The following is a 20,062-nucleotide window of genomic DNA, read 5'->3' as shown; positions in this document are numbered from 1 at the left end:
CTATATTTAATATTTTTCACATACACATCCATGCCTTCCAATATGAGACGCCATGCTCGTAATCCCTCTCCACATACCTTGAATCATTACAACACTTGTACTTATATCTTTTTTCATAATTATTGACATTACTTCAATAATGAGATCTGAGTTAATCTAACGATATAGTTGCAAAACAAGGGGGTTTCAATATGTGTGTAGCCCTTTTAATTTTGAAATTTTCCATAAATTAGACCTCTAGTGATATGTTCCACATAAATACCATCTACATCTTAGTTCCTAAACGCATTGCAACTAAGCATAAGTTTTAGTTGAACAATATACTTTGTACTGCAATGAACTTTTAATATACCATCGCTTAACTGCATTAATATATTTAAACTTGTTTTTGAATTTTTTTCAACGTCTAATTCATCAACTAATAAGCCCGAATGCATGCTACTATTAGCCTAGCCATTGCATCCATATTAGTCATCCCCATTCACAACCTCAAATTCAAGAGTAGGAGGTGTCATGTTTTCTCCTTAACCTTAACTCTATCAATGTGGTGGTCATCTTCATCATTACTTAGTTTAGATTCTCCATAACATTATGAAGTAGATGTCATACCCAATTGAGGTTTTATATTAATAATTTCATGTACCAATATTTGTCTCCTTGCATTACCACTTAACCTAGACAGACCAGCTGCTTGTGATGTTTGTGTGGTTCTCTTAGAGTTATTTAGAATCCGAGTCAACTCAATACTAGAAGAGTTTCCTTGTTTAAGTTTACTATTCAAGTAGAGTTCTAGCATTTTAATCTTATTAATTCGAGCAAACCCAAATATCAAACTCACAGTTATGTCATTGTAGATTGATACATCGACATAACGATCTTAACTGATCCTAGTTCACAACATCCTCTAAGTGATTTCGAGTTTTATTTCAAGCATATTCCAACCAAGTCGATCACTTAACATTCTAGATAACTCGTTAGAAGACATATTTGATACAACAGTTAGGAACTCATGGCTTTCTCCATTATAAATGTTACCATTCTCGATAGTGTAATGCATAGTTTTAAAACCCGACCCGGTCATCGACCCGGTCCAATGATCGGGTCACGGGTCAGATGGGTTCACCCGGGTTGACCCGGGTCAACCCAAAAAAAAAAAACCACATATATAAAACACCTAACTAGTTACAAATTTACAATGCAACACTTACATAAACCAAATTTAAATTTTAAACCAACAACATAAATTTAATTCAATATCCAAAACACAAACCAAATATAAAATTCTAAAATATTTTAAACAAAACATCCAACAACATAAATTAAATTCTAAAATATTTTAAACAAAACATCCAACAACATAAATTCTAAATCAACAACACATTCACTTTTGTTGAATGAACACATTAAGTTCTTCTGTGTCTATGGCAGCAAAATTTGGATCAAATGTCGATGGAAATGAGCCAATCTTGTCAACACCTAATAAATCATCAGCATGCTCCTTTGAAACTTCATCATCACAATCATCTTCAATCTCATTAACATTTATGACATCTACATTTCAAACATAATTAACAAATAAATATTATGTGTTAAACAATACTTTATTTTAAATAATATTTATCACTAAATAATCAATCATTAATTACCATCATCTAAAGTATCTTGTATGGTCATAGTTGATAGAGCTTGGTGAAAACTCTCTACTTCTTCCGTTGTCAAGATTGATGGGTCATCTTCGACTACCCAATTTTCAATGTCAAAAATTGTCTCAACATTAATTGGATCATAATTTCTTCCTTTCCAATAATTCCTATATATTAAAAGTGAAGGTAAACACAATATAAGTATTAATAATGCTACTAAACAAGATAAAATAATATTTAAGGAATTAGAGAAAAGAAAAATACTTTTGCTTCAATCTTAGATTGCAGTGGACGTAAACAAGGTCATTAAGCCTTTGGTGCTCCAATCTATTTCTCTTCTTGGAATGAATATGTTCAAACATACTCCAATTTCTCTCACATCCTGAAGAACTACAAGTTTGACTTAACACTCGTATAGCCAATTGTTGTAGATTTGGAGCGCTGGTTCCATATGTCATCCACCATTCATCTATACAAAAAAATAATGAGTAATGTAAAACTATGTCAATTGTGAAAGACTATGTCAAATAATATTTTTAAATATAAAAATTATATACCTGGAGGCATAAGGGTGCGATTATTTATTGCAGACGCTCGGCCAAAGTCATGTTCAGCATTCCTAAAAAACTTCATCTCACTTGTAATCTTACTTTGCAATGGTAGATTTCCATGTGCATACTTCTCAAGAACATCTAGAAGTCCAGAAATGGTTCTCATATGTTTATCCATTATATTTGCATCATATTGAAATCGAGGATTCAACCAAAATGCCGCTGCAAAAAGATTTCTATAAAATTGTCCATCCCACCGATTATTGATAATGTCTATGAAAGGTTTCACTCTAGGCTTTCTCTTTTGAAATCTCCTCATCATTTCTTCTTTTGCATGATGAATAGCATCATACAAATATCCCATCGAAGGTCTATCATCACCATCAACCAATCGTAGAACTCGAACTAAAGGTTCACTCATTCGCACAATTATTACACATTCTTCCCAAAACAAAGAGTCTAGCACACTGTCAACAAATTTTTTTCCTTTGATATCTTTAGCATAAGCAGATGAGACCCATTCCCTAGATGTCACCATAGCTCTCAACTCATCTTTATGAGCTAAAATGCTTTGCAATGCAATGAAATTGGTGGCAAAACGAGTAGGAGCTGGACGAAGTATTTCTTTTCCTCTAGTGAACTTCCTCATCAAATACAATGGATAACAATGATTATAAATGTACTTTGTGATACCAGAAGCATGCTCAACAACACAACAAACTGACTGCAATTTACCAATGTCCTGGAGTATGAGGTTGATGCAATGAGCAGCACAAGGAGACCACAATATTGAAGGAAATTCTTCCATCAATAACCTGCCAGCAGCAACATAATTTGCAGCATTATCAGTCACCATATGCACAATGTTTTCTACCCCAACATATAAAACAACCTCTCTAAACAACTGATACAACAATCTAGCAGTCTTTGAGACATCTGATACATCCACGGTTTTCAAAAAAACTGTTCCTTTAGGACAATATACTAAGAAGTTAATTAAAGTCCTCCTCTTCTGATCAGTCCATCCATCAGCCATTAATGTGCAACCAGTCTTCTTCCAAATCTCTCGATAACTCTCAACATAAATCTTCACTTCATCAACCGTTTTTGCCAAGTAATAACCACGGATAGCATGCAAATTTGGTCCTTTATAACTAGGACCCATGGTTGTTACAGCATCTATGGCATGCTGATAATACACAGAGTTAACAGCATTAAATGGCACACATGCATCAAACATCCACTTCGCTAAAGCAAGATCACACCGTTCAACTGCTTCTTTCCTTTGCCAACAATTCTGAAGAGACTTTTGAGCACCAGAAGTTGTTCTCAGCATGAAATATGTCCCTAATGTTGCAGATTTCTTCTGCTTTCCATAACTTGTAGTTGATTGTTTTACAGTGCTGGTGCTTTGAATCTTTTTCTTTTTTGCAACCTTCGGTGGTAACATATGTTTTTTAGTATTGACATCCTCATCATCCTCCTCCTCATCATCATCATCACCATCATCTTCTAATTGCCTAATCATCATCTCTTCATGCTCTCTTTGTTGTGCATTAAATGGATTGAAATTTGCTTGCATTTCTCTAACTCTTTTTTTTTTTTCAACATTTCCTTTAAGGTTCAAAAGCATTTGATGTCGAACATCAGGAGGATATTTGCGACATTGTTCAACTTCTCCTTTAGCTCCAGCTAAGTGTTGCTTAAATCGATTAATGCCACCACCCGCAAATACTTTAGCACAATATAAACATACTAATTTAGTTTTTTTACATCCAACACTAAGTTCAGGAGCTTCTCTACAATGACCCCATGCCAAATCTGTTCTTCCTCTACTACCACTTGACATGGAAATTGAAGGTTGAGATGATTGGGCCGTTGAAGGATCACTACTTGGAGTACTACCATCATGTGAAGACATTTTAAGGACCTGGCATAATTTATAAGATATCATTGGAAAATTCTTTCAACGAGATTACTAATTACTACCATAATTAAAGTTTCAATTCATTTCTATAACAAAATTCTGATTTCATGCTACTGCACACAATACTTCATCCTGTCTTATCTTAGAACTCAACAAGTTCAATTCAACAATAACTAATAACTAATTCTCACAAATTCAGTTAAACGGCCAACCATTATATCAACATCACAGAAAACTGAAATGGCCAACACCATTCATAAAATCAATATATCAACATCACGGAAGCAGAAGCAGAAGCAGAAGCTGAAGCTGAAGCAAACGAACAGTCAACCAATATCAACTTAAGCAGAAGTAAACGAACAGGGACGGCCAAAAATTAACAACAATATTCACAGCTACTTGCAGAATATTCACAGCTACAAAAATTAAAGAACGAAATATTCACATTTCAGTTTTCACAATCCAGTACTGTCGAAAACACAAAATAATAATCTAAAACGAAAATGGAAAGAAACTAAGATAGAACCACTAACTATAAAGATAAAGGAGGTGACTGTAAAGGTCTCCGACCGAGGCTTTGAAATCGCAGAAAAATAAAAGAACAGAGAAAACGAGATACATACCTGTGGGAAGAATCGTTAGGTCAATCGATGGGAAGAATTGATGGGTCAACAGAGGGAAGAACCGATGCCACTGTTATACTCTCCTGCAAGTTCAACCGAGAGGGAAGAAGATGAAATAGAGGATAGCGAAAGGCGAAAGAAGAAATAAACCAGTAAAAGCTCATCTAACCTTATGCTCAGAATTGAAACGGCGATCAAGGATTCAAGAGTCTTCTGCTCATCTGCTCTTCTTCGCGACTGAGAGTGAAATGGGTTTGAAAATTTCTTGAAATTAATTAGGTCTTCTTCTCACTTCTGCAGTTCGGTGCTCTGTAAATTGCAATGCTTTCGTCCCTCTGCTGTTGTCGTTTTGGCTTTTTAATTGTAAAGGCTAAAACGACGTCGTTTCGGGCATGAGGATATAAAAAAAAAATATACCCAGGTCTCAGCCGGGTTTGGCCGGGCCGGCCGGTTCCCGGGTCGACCCTCCGGATCGACCGGGTCTGGCCGAGCCAATTCCCAGCCTGTTTTTTGCTTGGACCCGGCCCGGCCACAGACCCGGGTCGCCCGGGTCACGGGTCGACCCGTCGGGCCGGGCCGGGCCGGGTCTTAAAACACTGGTGTAATGGTACCACCATGAAAGCATAATATTCCTAAATTACCAGACATTCTATCAAGCAACACAACAAAACAAAACACAAGTCTAATTTATTAATATTGTGAGGTTAGTAAAAGTATATAATTTATCAACAAAACCATAACAATAACATAATCGGTCAAAACCTAAATTCATCAAATTAATTGGTGAACACCTAAATTCATTGAATTTTGTTATCATAACAAAATATCAACTCAATTAATGTATTTCATTGTTAATTATCTTATTTTATACTTAATTCAGTATAATCCATGATTTAACCTAAATAAACACTAACTCTAACCTTAATTCACAATCAACAATAACTCAAAATCATTTATTATTTTATAAAATAACATGATTATCAACTCAAATTATATCTAATTAGCCTGATTACAAAAAAAAACTCTAAATCTTTCAAAAAATCTTTAATTCTAAACCCTAACTTTTTAAAATCAAATTGACACACATTAGCATAAATTACATCAAATTAATAAAAAAAAGTGTTGAATATACCTCTAAATATAAAATATGGATCGTAATAGTGATCAGTGGTGATGGTTTTGGCTGAAAAAAACTTGACCTGAGATGGAAAGAGAAAGAGGGTGGCGATCTCATGTTAGAGAAAGGGTAATCTCATGATATTTTGGAAGTGTTTTACGGTGAGAAAAGGAAAAATAATGAGATCACTAGTAAGCGAGAGAGAGGGGGAGGGGATGTAAAAACATACTTCACCATGTTTTCTTAGGAAAAAAAAATTCAATGTGCAAAAAAAGAGAAAGAAAAACTCAGAGAAACCATTTAATTAGGTATTGAATTGTGGGCATGTTGGCCGATGGAATTTTCCTGTTATGGTCCCGAAACAAAAGTAATTAAAGATTTTTGAAGCAGTAATGATTGCTGAAGCAATGATTACCCATCATCCATTACTACTACTATATATTACCATGGTTAAATTCTTGTGCTGTCGATGTACAGCTGAGCTCAACAGACTCATGATTTGCGAGTTATTTTTTCACTCTTCTTTTTATGCGCGTTGTTCTACAATCTGTTGACAGAAGGGCCCCACTTTGATCACGCCAAAACCCATCTGGTCACGTGAAGAGAGAGGTCCGCGTCCGCATCATCTTCCACTGCAGGCGCATGCACACCAGGATTAACATCTCATGAGGCATAAGGGCCTCGGCCTTGACACGCGCGCCGAATACTGACACGAGCGAAAGCGGTTTTGCCTCTCATTGGATGGTTTTTGGACAGAGACAGTTACGCAACCATAACAAATCAACTACCACGTGGCACAGAGAATCAATTGTTGTCATGCTAAAAAATAATAAATTTAATATCAATATCTAATTAATATATATATTTATTATATCATTAACATTACTGGTTAAAATCATGCTAAACAATAATTGTAATTCTCATATAAATGGTTTACCAATTTACCATTAAATTAACCATTTTTATTTGTTAATTTAAGAGTGTATAATTTAAGTATTTTAATCTAAGAATTTTATATATTTTTGTGATAGGTTCCAGAAACTTTAAATTAGGTACACATAAGCATTGAGCTATAGGTTAGGGGTAATTATTTTTTGTTTGGTTTGATTTTTATATAAAAAAATAATTAAACTGAATTAAAAAAATAGAAACCGGTTCAAATTGACCGGTTTTAGTTCGGTTCGGTTTTTTAGAACAAAAACTGATTCAAACAGATTTAACTCGGTTTTTTTGGTTTTGGCTCGGTTTTTTCCAGTTTGGTTCGGTTTTTTCTGTTTGGCTTGTTTTTTTTTTTTTTTCGGTTTGGGTTCGGTTCTGTTTGTTTTTTTTTTTTCAGGCTTATAAAACCGAACCGAACCAGTTGGTTTTTGCAAAATTCTAAGCGGTTTTATTTCGCGTTTCGGTTACTTTTTTCCTGTTTTCTCGGTTTAATCGGTTTTTCAGTTTTTTTACTCACCCATACGATAGGTTTAGTCAACTAATTTCAAAATAAAAAATTACTGATTGTTTCTTTAATTATTTAGATTTGTAGTTATTTAGTTTTTTCCTCTATAATGATTTGTGTTCTTATTTATGGGATTATTTTGTTTCATCAAATTCATTTATTTTTTAATTTTTTAATATTAATTTGTAACCAATATGGGTTTTTTTTTTCTCATCTAAACCTAACAAGAAAATAAAATCTGAATTCTGAGGTGATACTTATTTTTTATGATCATAAATTTATCAATCCTCATAATTAAGCAAGATTACACTAAATTATGTATCAATTGTTTTTTTTTTAAGATCCTTAAATAATAAATTCCTAATTAATTAATATATGATTGTATTATCAAATTAATGTTAATGATTTCAATCATGCTTGAAGACAATTGTAAATCTTGAATGGCTAATTTAACAATTTAGCAGTAACTAAAACCTTTTAATTTAAGATGATGTAAATAATCAAGCCTATTGTTTTTATTTTTTCTTATTAATAAAATCAAATCTATCTTTGGAAAATAAAAAATAAAAAATTAGATTCCTCAAAAGTTTTTAGCAGTAAGTACCAATTTGTCTTATATAATACAAGTTTTATATATATATATATATATATATATATATATAATGTAGCGGTTTCAACTCTAGTTACATGGATAATCTAAGACTCGACTGATTCAGAATTTAAACTGATTTAAATTATAAAAAATAAAAAAATAATTAATTTAATTTAACACAATCAAAAACTTGGATTAATTTACAACCTAAATCCAATAAAAAAAACCCATGAAATACATGGATACATAGTGTTACTTATACTTTATCTCTTATTCGTGCATAAATCATGAGTGGCGAGACATGGGAGACTTGTCCATTTATTTATAATCATAACTTATTTATTTATTTATTATTCCATCAACTGTGAGTGTCAAATTCGTAAATTAATAATAATAATAATATTAAAAAAAAAAAAAGGCAATGGGCACCCTCCAACATACTTAGGTGACCGTTCTCCCTTGCGATTTTCTCAGGTTTTACTTCTTCCCGGGTTCAACCAAACCAAAAAAGACCACCTCCAGTTTCAGTGCTCGTCTCCACCTTCAACCTCTGTACAGATCTGATCTGACCGATTTCAACTCCAATCGCTCCCATTTAAACCCAAGTTTCTGTATTTTTCGATCCCAAACAACTGTAGCTTTCGCTGATTTCTGAAAGCTACTGATCCAGTCACTTTTGTGGTTATCATCCTCCATCGCACTTTCTTTTTATGAACAATTAGACTTCTGCCAGAAAACGTTCAGCTTTACTATTTCTTGTCTAGTTATCCAAGAAACAACCATTGATCACTTCCTACTGATGCAGCCACTTTGCTAGAGACCAGAGGTATGACTTCAGGTACGAGACTACCAACATGGAAAGAAAGAGAGAACAACAAGAGAAGAGAAAGGAGAAGAAGAGCCATTGCAGCAAAGATCTTTTCTGGGCTACGAATGTATGGCAACTTCAAGCTTCCAAAGCACTGTGACAATAATGAAGTCCTTAAAGCCCTCTGCAATGAGGCTGGTTGGGCCGTCGAGCCCGATGGCACCACTTACCGCAAGGTACTTTACTCACACACTCACCGTCTGTATTTTATTTCTGCTTGACTTTAGTTTTACGCTTTAGGAAGCAAAACTTGAAAAAATCCGCAGTTTTGGTGTTCAAGTTTCGTTATCAATTTGCTTATTCCCTGGACATTAATTTTGGGTTACTTCTAATTTTGATTAGTTTTGTCTGTTTAGTGGCATTAGCTAGGTGCCTCTCTTGTGTATATTTAGTATCATTCATGACTCCTCTGTATATGACGATAAGCATTAGAAATGACAGAAATTTGTGAAACCAGTTCCTGCAATTCATGATCCTTGCTGAATTCTGCCTAAAGCTAGCTTTGTGAGGCTGATTATGGTGCATGTTAGCAGAATTATACTATTGCATGCTAAAATGTTGGATTTCCATAGCGGTAGTGGTGGCGTTGCTGAGGTATTTTTCTTCTTTCTAAAGCTGGTGTGATCAGTGGGGTTGGATTCGTTTGCTTTTTTTTTTTTTCTCTTTGGTCTTTCTGGGGTTTATCTCTCCGGCTCACGTTAGATCGTCAGCCCCATGCTTTATTGGCTGCTTCTTTTTTTTTTTCTTTTGTGTGTGAGGTGTCACCGGCGTACGTTAGATCTGGCCAGCGCTGTTTAAGCGATCTTGTTTCCTTTTTCAGTTTTAGTTTAGTGATGTCAGTTTTTCTTTCTCGTGAACCACAAGATTCTCTCTTGTCTTTCTTTTGCTAACAACTTTGGACTCACTTTGGTCTGTTAGAGAGAACATGAAGCAGCAGCACAGAGGTCCTAAAAAGACCAAATTGACCTCGAAAACAACACGATATTGACTGTAGCATGTGGATGGTGGTAAAAGGTTAATAGTAATGTTGGACTCTCTTTCATGGATTTGGTTGAGTTGCTTTTAGCTCATTGGCAGCAGAAATACAGACCCTTTTTTCAGTTCTGTTCAGTCTCCCATTAGGGAGGGAGGTGTATTTGCTTTGGTTGTGTTCGTGATTGTGCTGCTGCTTCTTTTGTGGAGCTGCACTGGAGTTGAATTATTGTTCATAGAGTCAAAAATAATTTGAACTAAGTTAAGTAAATGATTTCTATCGGGCTTGGAGATTGTTAAAATACTTGTCTTATTTGGTATATGAGTTGTTTAAAGTCACCAATGACCAATCCACTGATGGAGATCAGATCACAAGTTGATGGTTCTGTTGGTGGTTGAAATACTTTCAAGTGTTTTAGAACACAATGAACTACACTCCATATGCAAAAGCTTGAGAAGTTTGAGAATAAGGCTAGTTCTGAGCTAAGAATCTTATCCATCCAGATGTTGGATGTTTGAAGTTCAGGGAAAAGAAATTGAATATGAGTAAATGATCAAGTGGATTGAGCTACCAAGGATAGCTCAAGACTGCAAAATCATCTCCCTGTTTAAGATATAATTTAGAGGAATGAAGCACTGGGAAGGATGCTGTAGTTGATTGTAGAGGAAGTTTATGGTGATTGTTGAGAGTAATGTTTGTATCTTGGGAAGAAATGACCGGTGGGGACATAACAGTGAGTTGCACGTTCCACAGAAATATATCGAGTTTTATGGACAAAGGATCATCATTTGGGACACTAGATCGACCATGTCTTCCCATTATTATACATTTTAGGAAGTAAATAATTTTCTTAGATTTTTTTCAAAAATGGGGATATTTTACCTTCCTCCCCCTTTAGGTTTTAGTTATTTATTTCCATGTGAACTTGCTGGGTCATTTCTCTAAAGCCTGCTGCAGCCACAATTTGCTTTCAATCCCAGACAATGTTTTTCAGCTGCTTGGTCTTTTTATGCCTTGTTATGGGCATGTTTCTATCCTGATACTGTTATGCTAAATGGCATTAGAAACTTCCTCGTCCCTGTTACTGGCATGGTTGAAAACTGAAGGCTCTGCTTGTAAGGCTGGAAAGTATGATTTTCCATCAAAATAATGTTCTCATTTTTGTTGTTGTTTGGCATAACTTTGCCATAGCGTTAGGAGTGCCGCTTCATCAAGTGATCTGTGATGAGGTTTTTATTACAAAATAATTCTTTATCCTCATAATTCTCTGTAGGGATGCAAACCTGCGGAGCACATGGACATTATTGGTGGTTCTGCTACAGCAAGCCCATGCTCCTCATACCTCCCTAGCCCCTGTGCTTCCTATAACCCAAGTCCTGGATCCTCTTCCTTTCCCAGTCCAGTTTCATCCTCCTATGCTGCTAATGCCAATGTGGATGACAATTCCCTCCTCCCGTGGCTCAAAAACCTCTCATCGGCTTCCTCTTCTAAGCTTCCCCATCTATACATCCATGGTGGCTCCATAAGTGCCCCTGTTACTCCTCCCTTGAGCTCTCCAACTGCTAGAACCCCCCGAATAAAAACTGGCTGGGAAGACCAACCAACCCACCCAGGCTGGTGTGGGCAGCACTACTTGCCATCTTCAACTCCACCAAGCCCTGGCCGTCAAATTATTCCTGATCCAGGATGGTTTGCTGGGATTCGATTGCCACAAGGTGGTCCAACTTCTCCCACATTCAGCCTGGTTGCCTCCAATCCGTTTGGCTTCAAGGAAGAGGCTTTAGCTGGTGGTGGGTCCCGCATGTGGACTCCTGGTCAAAGTGGTACGTGTTCACCTGCCATTGCAGCTGGCTCTGACCATACAGCTGATATTCCCATGGCTGAGGTGATCTCGGACGAGTTTGCATTCCGATGCAATGCAACTGGGCTAGTGAAGCCATGGGAAGGGGAGAGGATCCATGAAGAGTGTGGATCAGATGATCTAGAGCTTACACTTGGGAACTCAAGAACCAGGTGAGCTGGGATGATATTTGATCAAATAGATTAACTCTACTGTCATTTTACTGGACCCATGTTGGGATTCAGATCACCAATGGCAGAAATGAAAACATCCAAGTGATCTCCTTACATGAACTTTCATTTCATGGTTGTACTACTGAAAATAGAGTTATAGATGGGATCTTGGTGAGTATTAGCACATGCTCCCTTCTTATTTATTTTCTTTTCCCTGTTTCCTGTGTACTTATTTCTAGACAACATGTAGGCAGGTGGACAGGGCTTCAAGGTGAGAATTGGTTTCAGAACCCTTCCACTTGGTTAGTTCCATTGAAGAACTCCTACTACGGGTTGCCAGCCTTCAGTTTCTGGTTTGCCATTGAAAAGTAACGCTCAAGTGAGTGGAATTGTAATTCAAGGGCCAAACCTTTTTGTGCATTCTTGGCATTAATATGTATTGTTCATATTATCATTTGCATTCCTTTTTAGCTCTTTCTTGTTTTATTACCTTTTATGCTCTTTCTAAAAGAAAAATAGAGAGAGATGGGTAAACTCAAGCCTTTTAGTGCAAGCAGATGGAAGGCATATCATAGAGGGGCCACTTTATAGGAGATTATGATTGTCGTGGACCAGATCTCTACCACCTTATCACCTGAATTCGAGATGTTAGGATGGAATATATCATATATCTTTTGGCCGAAACCTCGAGTGACCTGATCGTTCAGGGGCCCATCTGAGATCTGACCAGGAGTTTCATTTGTTAAAGACCGTGCAGCATGCCTCCATTGTGAGCTAGGCCCCTTCAATTAACCATTTCTCTACGTTTGTTTTCAATCAAGTCTTTTTTTTTATATAAACCTGGTCCATTCTTTGCCAGCCAGGGTACATTCCTTGTCGCGTTTGTTGTTTGACTTGGGAATTTACAAAAGTTTTGATGTCCACCTAAAGCATGTTCGTGGTGGAAAATGCTTCTCAGCTTTTGTATTTGTAGGGGGAGAGGGAGGGAGGGAGAGAGACTCTCACATACAATCGTTAATGCTGTGTTCATCAGCAATGAATTATAGGGCAGGAATTGTAATAGCAATATAAATTATAGCAGCACAATGTATGTGTGCCAAGATTTTGTGAACTGTACAATCACTCACAAACCATTGCTTCATGGGAAACAACGAATAAGCGTGGAAACTTCAAATTATTCAGGCCACCTCCCAAGCACTAAATTTATATACTTTTTCAGACACTAAATTCATTTGATCACCTCTCAAGCTTACCAAAAAGATTCGAGAGAGCATGGTAAAGCATGGAAGCAGCAGGAGGCCCGGGCAGTGACCCCAGAAGAATATCTGATGCATTCATGGATGCACCATAAAATCTTGCATTTTCCTGTGTTCGAGTTGCAAGTATACTTCCTTCAAGTGAACATCCAACAAATGCACCTGCATTGTTGATTAGAGTCTAATTAGAACATTAAAATTGATTTCTTTCTCAAGAAAGGAAAAATAATAACAATTAAGGGTTAAGCAGATTCTACCACATTAGATAATTAAAATAAATCGAACAGTTAAAATCAGTATGGTTTGTCATTTAAAAAATCAAAAACTATATGGTGGCCTTAAACATGAAAATCAAGACAAGCAGAACAAACAAAAGATATGCGTTTATGGGATGGGAAGAACATGTGTTGGAGTGCTAGTCTTGCTGAAGGAGTAAATTAAAAAATATATATCCATCTGACATGGACCACAAATTCTTGACATGTTCAAGGAAACGTAAAGAAAGCTAGTATATCATTCATACTGGATTGAGTGTGTTTGATAAAGTGGGTTGGAAGTGATTTTCATCTGAAAAAGCACCAAATTGATGCTTTTTAGATTATTGTTTTCAGATTTTTGACATCTTTCAAAACCATCGGAAAAACATCCCAAAAAGCAACAATTTGGTGCCTTTTCAACCCCAACACACTTCAAAAATCACTTGAACCACAGTACCAAACCATCTCAAACAATGCAACAGCAATTTCAGTATCATACTTGAAACAATCAAGAGGGTAAGTATGCATGGCCATGAAAGAAGTCATATTTTTCAGTCAAGACAGCAGCTATAATATGAAAGTAGAAACATTGTTGATATAATAGTAGTCTGAGGTTTATCCAAAAAAAAAAAAAAAAAGCCAAACCACCATCACCGTGAAATAAGTCATATTACCTTTACTGCAGCTATAAGTGTAACAGGTAGCCAAACCACCATCACCACCCCTTAAATCAGCTTCAGCAGCCCGTCCAACAATGCCAACAGCTGCACTCAAACCAGCTCCAACTGAGAAGTGCAGATTTCCACTGAATGTTTTAACAGCACCCAAAGTTCTCAGCACAATTATGAAATCAGTAAATTCCCCTCCAACCTGTTAAAAATTGCAAAAGAAAACAAAAGGTGATCTTGTGATGTGTGCCATTTAATCTGCGAAAGGATTCACGTGAACTCTCAATAATCAATTATAAAAATGGAGCAAGGCAATGGTCTGGTTCACTGTATCCCAAAAAAACAAAACACAAAAAAAAAGGAGAGGAAGAAGACAAACTTGAGAGACTGGATCAGCCAATGCTTCGAAAACAAAGTTCTATATTATAAGGAATTTCTACCATACTAGTTGGGGTTTGTTGCATAAAACCTTTTCCTCCATTTTGTATTTTGGACCAAAATTTATGTGGAAGTTCTTTGGTAAAAACCATTCTAACTAATTCAGCTCATACCACCTTCTATTTGCCTCATTTAATTTATTTGATATAATTACTACTCTGCAATGGCACATTCATAGCCTCACATAGAACATGGCCACCTTTGACAATAATTCATTAACTTGTCCTCAATGGATGCTCCATTTCCTTGACATTAACATGGCCAAGCCATATAATTTTACCCTCATTACAAATGCACTCATTCTTTATCCAATCTTTTTTTTTTCTGCTGACATTCGCATCATCACAATCTCATCTCAGCTATTTCCCACTTTATGGACAAGGTACTTCTTTGGCACTTACAAGTATTAATCATAGAATATAGCTACAGTTTTTTTTTCTGGTTGAAGGAAGGATGTTTACAAAATGCAAAGAAGTGATGGACAAGGTATTCGCCTTGTTTGGGCGGGCAGACATATACTTGGCGGGAAATAAGGATGCATCCATTTCTTCTAGGCTCACAATTCCAATTGTAAGGGAAAGGAAACAATTTCTTCTATTTCACCTTTCATTCATTGGTTTGATCTGCTCTCTCCTGCCCCGACCAAACAGCTAGAGAGAAGGATTGCTTAATCATTCTCCTCTCCGACACTCCCAATTACTCTTTCCATCTCTATTTTTCATCCTTCCACCAACATTCAACTTAGCAGAGGGACTACACCATAGCTTAGTGCTTAAGCAACACTGCTCCACTGGTGTATAGCCTCTCTATCTATACAAAATAACATGTAACTGTCAGCTAGCTTATGTCACATGTGGTCAACAATTCAAGAAATTGAAGCCTGAGGAATAAGAATGGAACAATTCCAATTTCCATTGCTGCTGCTTCAATGGCTACATGCTCCAAAGTGCAATCAATCTCAAAATCCCTTGATTTAAGGCAAAGCAGTCGAGCAACATTGAATCTAAAATGCAGACACAACTCAGACTCATAATTCATAAAATAAGAGTCGAATTATTGCTGGATTTTAGATGCAATCAATCCCCAAACCCCTCAATCTGAAGCAAAGCAGTTGAGCAAAAATTGCATCCAAAAGTCAGCAATAGTTCAGACTCAGATTTCATAAATATACCTGTATCCTGTAATGTTGACAGGGATGTCAAAGGTCCAAAATGAAGTCTATGATGTCATACATTCAACTACGAAATCTGTAATTTTCTTGAACAAAAAATAAATCAATGAATTTAATTTTCATTATTGTTCTGAGATTAGCTTAACTATGGATCATGTTTTAGGTGCTTATGGAACTCTGAGGGAGAAATACAATTTTCATGCAATATTCGAGGAGATAGACAGTTATAGATGTAACAGATAATTGCTATATTTACCTGAGCTCCCCAGCCCATGCCAAAGGAAGAAATGGCTGATGGTGGAGACCAGGATCCATCCTCTCTACGAGAAACAACTAGTCCCGTCCCAATGTTGTAGGTCACCATTACACCAACCTTTGCAATTGTAAGGATTGCAAGGCCTTTTGCTTGTTTCAAAATAGAATCCGGTATGGACTTCTCAGGCAGTAGAGAACCAACCTGAGCAATGTGAAAACTGAAGGTATAAAACTAATCATCAACATGAGTTCTCACATTAATGCCACACTCTCATTAATTAATGATACTACAAAAACAACTTTATGATAGGAAAGGCTCAACAGGGAAGCCATCATCATTGAACTCAGTAAAAGTTTCAATAGGCCAAAATTTAATCATAACAATCAGTATAATTAAAGCACCTCTATACATTACATAAAAGGAATAAGATTTCTTTGCACACTACTCCAACAAGAGGTTTGCATTTGACGAAGCTTTAAGTGCTTTTTTTTCTAGACTCTTATTTCTATTTATTTATTCACCTTTTAAGATCTCAACAATGATGCGATGACTCAAACAGCATCATCAATCATTTAAACTGAATTCAGATGATAGCTAAAGATGTCACTGTTACCTTAGCATAACCCTGAATAGTGTTCGTGGCCTTGTAAATCTCATACTCCATGGACTGGCCCCATGGGAAATTGAGCCATGATCTCAAAGTACTGAGGTCAGTTAGATCTTGTGTTGGCAACTGAGCAGCGCGACTTTCATGGTCCTTCAAGTATGATTGCACTGACTCAAGCCGCACACAGCACACATCACAAACACGTTGCGGGTTTCTGGTGCGGAAATTTTTGGGCAACAAGCTTCTCCCCTTTGAGCATTCATTACAAAATATTCCACCACAAAAACGGCAGTGATGCCTGGAGCACATGATAGGATGGAATCTTGCATTACACAACATGCAAGCAGAAGCAGAACTATCAGCCAACCACTTTGGAGGCTTGGCTTCAAGAATCTCCCAGCTGTTGCCAAAATTAGCCTCTGTAAGAGTTTGGGCCATCTCACTCCAAGCTTGCTCAAGAAGATGATCTGATATCCAGGAAATTCCACATCTGTGGACATCTCCAGAAGCAATGGAACTCACTTTTCCTCGAGCTGCTACCAACATCTCAGCAACCACATCCCACATGGTCAGCTCCTTATTTTTCTCAAGGAGCTGATTCCAATCTAGATCTTCATCAGGGAAGCATCCCCCATTAAGAGGGAGACCTCTACTCCATTCTTGATGTTCACTTTCTGACATTGGTGGAACAGAGACAGGTATCCAAACTCCAGTTTCTTCAGAGTGTGGTGTATCATAAAAAAAAACTTTACCCTGCTTTGAATGGCAGGTCTTTGAAACATTTTCCACACCATTGTCAGCCGTGTCAGGTTGAGACGCTTCACTTTCACATTTTCTGAGCGGTGTCCTATCTTCTTGTGCAACAGCATTTTTTGGTATTATATTGCTTTTACATCTATGGTCCTCCATCTCTTCAGAAATCTACCGACAAAACAAAGACCTCAAACTAATTTTTTAATCATCTAGGTACACAAGAAATGAGAAGCAAGGGAAAAAAATAAAAGAAAAAAAGTTTTCACATTGTTTTATTTTGCACAAATCAACACTTATTATCAAAAGGTAAACAATTGCACAAAGTCAAATACAGTATACTAGAAACACATCTCACCTGATAATGAAAAACCATCTAGAAAATGATATTTTATAATATAAAGTAAAGAGCATTGGTCACCATTGATTTATCTTGCTCAAACTAACACATTACTAATGTAATCCAGATTAATGCACCCTAAAGGAATATTGGTAAACACTTCCTTCATAACCATACAAAGTATATTTTAAGCACATTATTTCCGTGCCAACACCAACAAGAAAATGATTTGAACAAAAAAAGTTCAATAAAAATCCGTCATCCTTAAAAGACCATGAGTAGAAATGTCTGAAGGACACAAATTAAACCCTTAAAAAAAAACAAAAAACAAGAACATAAACAAATTCCAGTTTAATGAATCACACTCTTCAAAATCTGTTTTGCTTCAACCTGCATATTACATAGCCCTTGAACCAATTGAAGCATCGAATTGCATGTAGAAACAGCAAAAAGGGATGGCTTCATCATCAAAACAAATCATCTTAGCATTCTAACACAGTTTCTTAAAGCATTAGAACCTCCCTAAGAAGGCCAAAGCGCACCCTTTCTTCTATTTGTTTTTCTAAAACAAAAATACACATATCCAGTTAATAGGGACGCAGAAAACTTCTCTATCTTCCCTGATTAACATTTACCAGATACAATTAGAACAATCCCTTTTGATTTAAAATGTTTTACCATCAATCACATCTTAGTTACCTTGATTAGATTGGTTTGCATCACTCCAAAAGCACAGCTCATCTGGCAGTTAATCCATTCAAACTATAGAAAGCATATTCACTAACAGTGACGGTAAAGCTTAATCCTTTGCTTAATATACTAAAATTCAATTAACAAAATTCAGTGAATTTTCAGATTTGACAACCAAACATGGAGGACCCCCAGTCCAATATTTAACATACAGAATCTAATATTCTATACAAAAATCTCAAAACTTTCTTGTGGTTTCTTAGCAAACAAACAGAGAAGAATTAAAACAAGTGACAGAGCAAGTTAGACTTACCAAGTGAGAGAGAGATTGAGGCTGGTAATCATCTAATTGGATTTTAGGGTATTGTATATGTCCCTCCATTCTTTTTTTATGTAAAATACCTTAATAAAAGAACAAAAGCTCCTTCTTTAGATGATAAAGTTTCACAGAGAATAAAGTCACAGAACCGAACCAAACCGTTTTGAGCCCTTCCGAGTTAGGCCCGGTTTGTTCTTTCAACTCCTCCCGGTACGAGAGCCAGTAACCCGATCAACCTCTCAACAAGCACCCATTACCCAATCAGAGAAGAAAGATTATTATTAAGATTTGTTGCTTTCTAAGTTTTTTCAATTGGTCCAAGAGGCGCGATTATAAAATTTGCTTGAGCATTAAACGCCTGGTAGTCTTTCGTCTCGCTATCTTCCCTTGTAATATTTATGAAATAACCATAGTTAAGTTATAAATATCTATTAATCATGTTCTCTAATTTATCGACACGTGTACCATCATCTTCCCCTTCACTTTTTTTAAATCTAGCTCAACATGTAAACTATATTATTTTTATGAAGTGTCTTACTTACATCAAGAATTATGTATCTCATTATTGACATTCTCCTTGTAAATCATTATAAAATATTTGAGAAAAACAACAATAGTTAAACATAAGCCCCCCCGCGTAAAAGAATTTGTATAATCTTTCAAATTCAATAGATATTTAATCTCATCTTCATCTATAATTTATTTTTTTTCTTTCTATAAGAGTTTATCTCTGAATAGATCGCTCAAGACTACACTCATATCCATATTGAAGCTATACATCTTTCTTTATCCTTTCATGGTAGAAAAAGACTTATAACAGTCACTCAGCTTGCGACTCTTGCTTTGTCGAATATTACCAAGCTTATCTAGCTACTCTCTTAATAACATTAAATGTAGGAATGTGTTTTAAACACTTTCTTTAAATTACTACATTCCTCTTTCATGTCCTAGTCTTATTATAGCCATTAAGGCACAAGTTTAGATCATTGGTGCCCACATGATAACCAACACTTAGACACTTTTCTTACTTAATTTTCTTATTGGGTCTAAAATCATGCTCTTATCTTGTTGACTCTTTTTCCAATAAAAGACTACTTTTTGCTAAATGTTGAAGTATGACAAACTCTAACATATACTTTAGTCCCTCAATGACTTACTAGAGATGAGCTTATTCAACTTCTACTAAACTCTTGGGTTATAATTATGAAGAGTTTCATAACACTATTTAACACATGCAAAATTCTAACTTAATGTTTATGTCATCCAAATTTCTTTCTCAAAAGATTTAAAGGCTTCAACATAAAAAAAAATATTAATAAATATATAATTAATAAATAAGCTTCTCACCTATTTTTTTAATTTCTATTCGACATTTTATATCTGATGGTCATCTTGTTTATAAAGCATAATCAGTGATGGACATATAAATTGTTTTGATCCATTTGGTTGCTCTTGTTCTTCCTGCCTTTTAAGCTATTTTTCAAATGACCTAGATTTTAGCTCTTATAGCCGAAAGAAAAAAAATCCACTTCCTAATAGTATCTTAAAAAAATATATAA

The 20,062-nt window shown here is 35.9% G+C and overlaps 3 protein-coding genes across 6 annotated transcripts; 1 reads left to right on the top strand and 2 right to left on the bottom strand.

Annotated features, from left to right (window-relative positions):
* Positions 1–1,381: 1,381 nt before the first annotated feature.
* On the bottom strand, positions 1,382–3,725 carry LOC133702760 (uncharacterized). The gene is made up of 4 exons (XM_062127081.1): positions 2,201–3,725; positions 2,008–2,112; positions 1,647–1,739; positions 1,382–1,551 (listed from the first exon to the last, which is right to left on the bottom strand). The coding sequence occupies exons 1-4, from the start codon at positions 3,723–3,725 to the stop codon at positions 1,382–1,384; spliced, it is 1,893 nt and encodes a 630-aa protein (XP_061983065.1).
* A 4,608-nt stretch (positions 3,726–8,333) lies between these two features.
* Positions 8,334–12,881, top strand: LOC133703494 (BES1/BZR1 homolog protein 4-like). Of its 4 annotated transcripts, XR_009843888.1 has the most exons (4): positions 8,334–8,941; positions 11,012–11,751; positions 12,002–12,130; positions 12,309–12,881. XR_009843888.1 is itself a non-coding variant. In XM_062128055.1 (3 exons), the coding sequence occupies exons 1-3, from the start codon at positions 8,726–8,728 to the stop codon at positions 12,024–12,026; spliced, it is 981 nt and encodes a 326-aa protein (XP_061984039.1). In that variant the 5' UTR covers positions 8,334–8,725; the 3' UTR covers positions 12,027–12,205. The 4 variants fall into 4 exon arrangements, 2 of the variants coding, with proteins under 2 accessions (XP_061984039.1, XP_061984040.1); XR_009843889.1 differs by lacking the exon at positions 12,309–12,881 and having other exon boundaries at positions 11,012–11,922; positions 12,002–12,205; XM_062128055.1 differs by lacking the exon at positions 12,309–12,881 and having other exon boundaries at positions 12,002–12,205.
* Positions 12,755–18,873, bottom strand: LOC133703493 (uncharacterized). The gene is made up of 5 exons (XM_062128054.1): positions 18,498–18,873; positions 16,411–17,325; positions 15,798–15,998; positions 13,939–14,134; positions 12,755–13,169 (listed from the first exon to the last, which is right to left on the bottom strand). The coding sequence occupies exons 1-5, from the start codon at positions 18,564–18,566 to the stop codon at positions 12,988–12,990; spliced, it is 1,563 nt and encodes a 520-aa protein (XP_061984038.1). The 5' UTR covers positions 18,567–18,873; the 3' UTR covers positions 12,755–12,987.
* Positions 18,874–20,062: the final 1,189 nt, after the last annotated feature.

The sequence above is a fragment of the Populus nigra genome, chromosome 9 (assembly GCF_951802175.1).
Source record: "Populus nigra chromosome 9, ddPopNigr1.1, whole genome shotgun sequence".
Classification (NCBI taxonomy): domain Eukaryota; kingdom Viridiplantae; phylum Streptophyta; class Magnoliopsida; order Malpighiales; family Salicaceae; genus Populus; species Populus nigra.
Note: the sequence above shows the minus strand (reverse complement) of the source record. Positions and strands in the feature narration are given on the sequence as shown.

What these genes read in the sequence shown, in the direction of transcription:
- LOC133702760 (XM_062127081.1), bottom strand. Translation starts at nt 3,725, where the DNA reads ATGATGATTAGGCAATTAGAAGATGATGGTGATGATGATGATGAGGAG. An exon ending in AGGATGTGAGAGAAATTGGA is followed by an intron (nt 1,740 to 2,007) that starts GTATGTTTGAAC and finishes AAAATTGGGTAG; the next exon opens with TCGAAGATGACCCATCAATC. An exon ending in ACAAGATACTTTAGATGATG is followed by an intron (nt 1,552 to 1,646) that starts GTAATTAATGAT and finishes TTTGAAATGTAG; the next exon opens with ATGTCATAAATGTTAATGAG.
- LOC133703494 (XM_062128055.1), top strand. Translation starts at nt 8,726, where the DNA reads ATGACTTCAGGTACGAGACTACCAACATGGAAAGAAAGAGAGAACAAC. An exon ending in ATGGCACCACTTACCGCAAG is followed by an intron (nt 8,942 to 11,011) that starts GTACTTTACTCA and finishes AATTCTCTGTAG; the next exon opens with GGATGCAAACCTGCGGAGCA. An exon ending in CTTGGGAACTCAAGAACCAG is followed by an intron (nt 11,752 to 12,001) that starts GTGAGCTGGGAT and finishes GACAACATGTAG; the next exon opens with GCAGGTGGACAGGGCTTCAA.
- LOC133703493 (XM_062128054.1), bottom strand. Translation starts at nt 18,566, where the DNA reads ATGGAGGGACATATACAATACCCTAAAATCCAATTAGATGATTACCAG. An exon ending in CTATTCAGGGTTATGCTAAG is followed by an intron (nt 15,999 to 16,410) that starts GTAACAGTGACA and finishes CACATTGCTCAG; the next exon opens with GTTGGTTCTCTACTGCCTGA. An exon ending in CACTTATAGCTGCAGTAAAG is followed by an intron (nt 13,170 to 13,938) that starts GTAATATGACTT and finishes TCAACAATGCAG; the next exon opens with GTGCATTTGTTGGATGTTCA.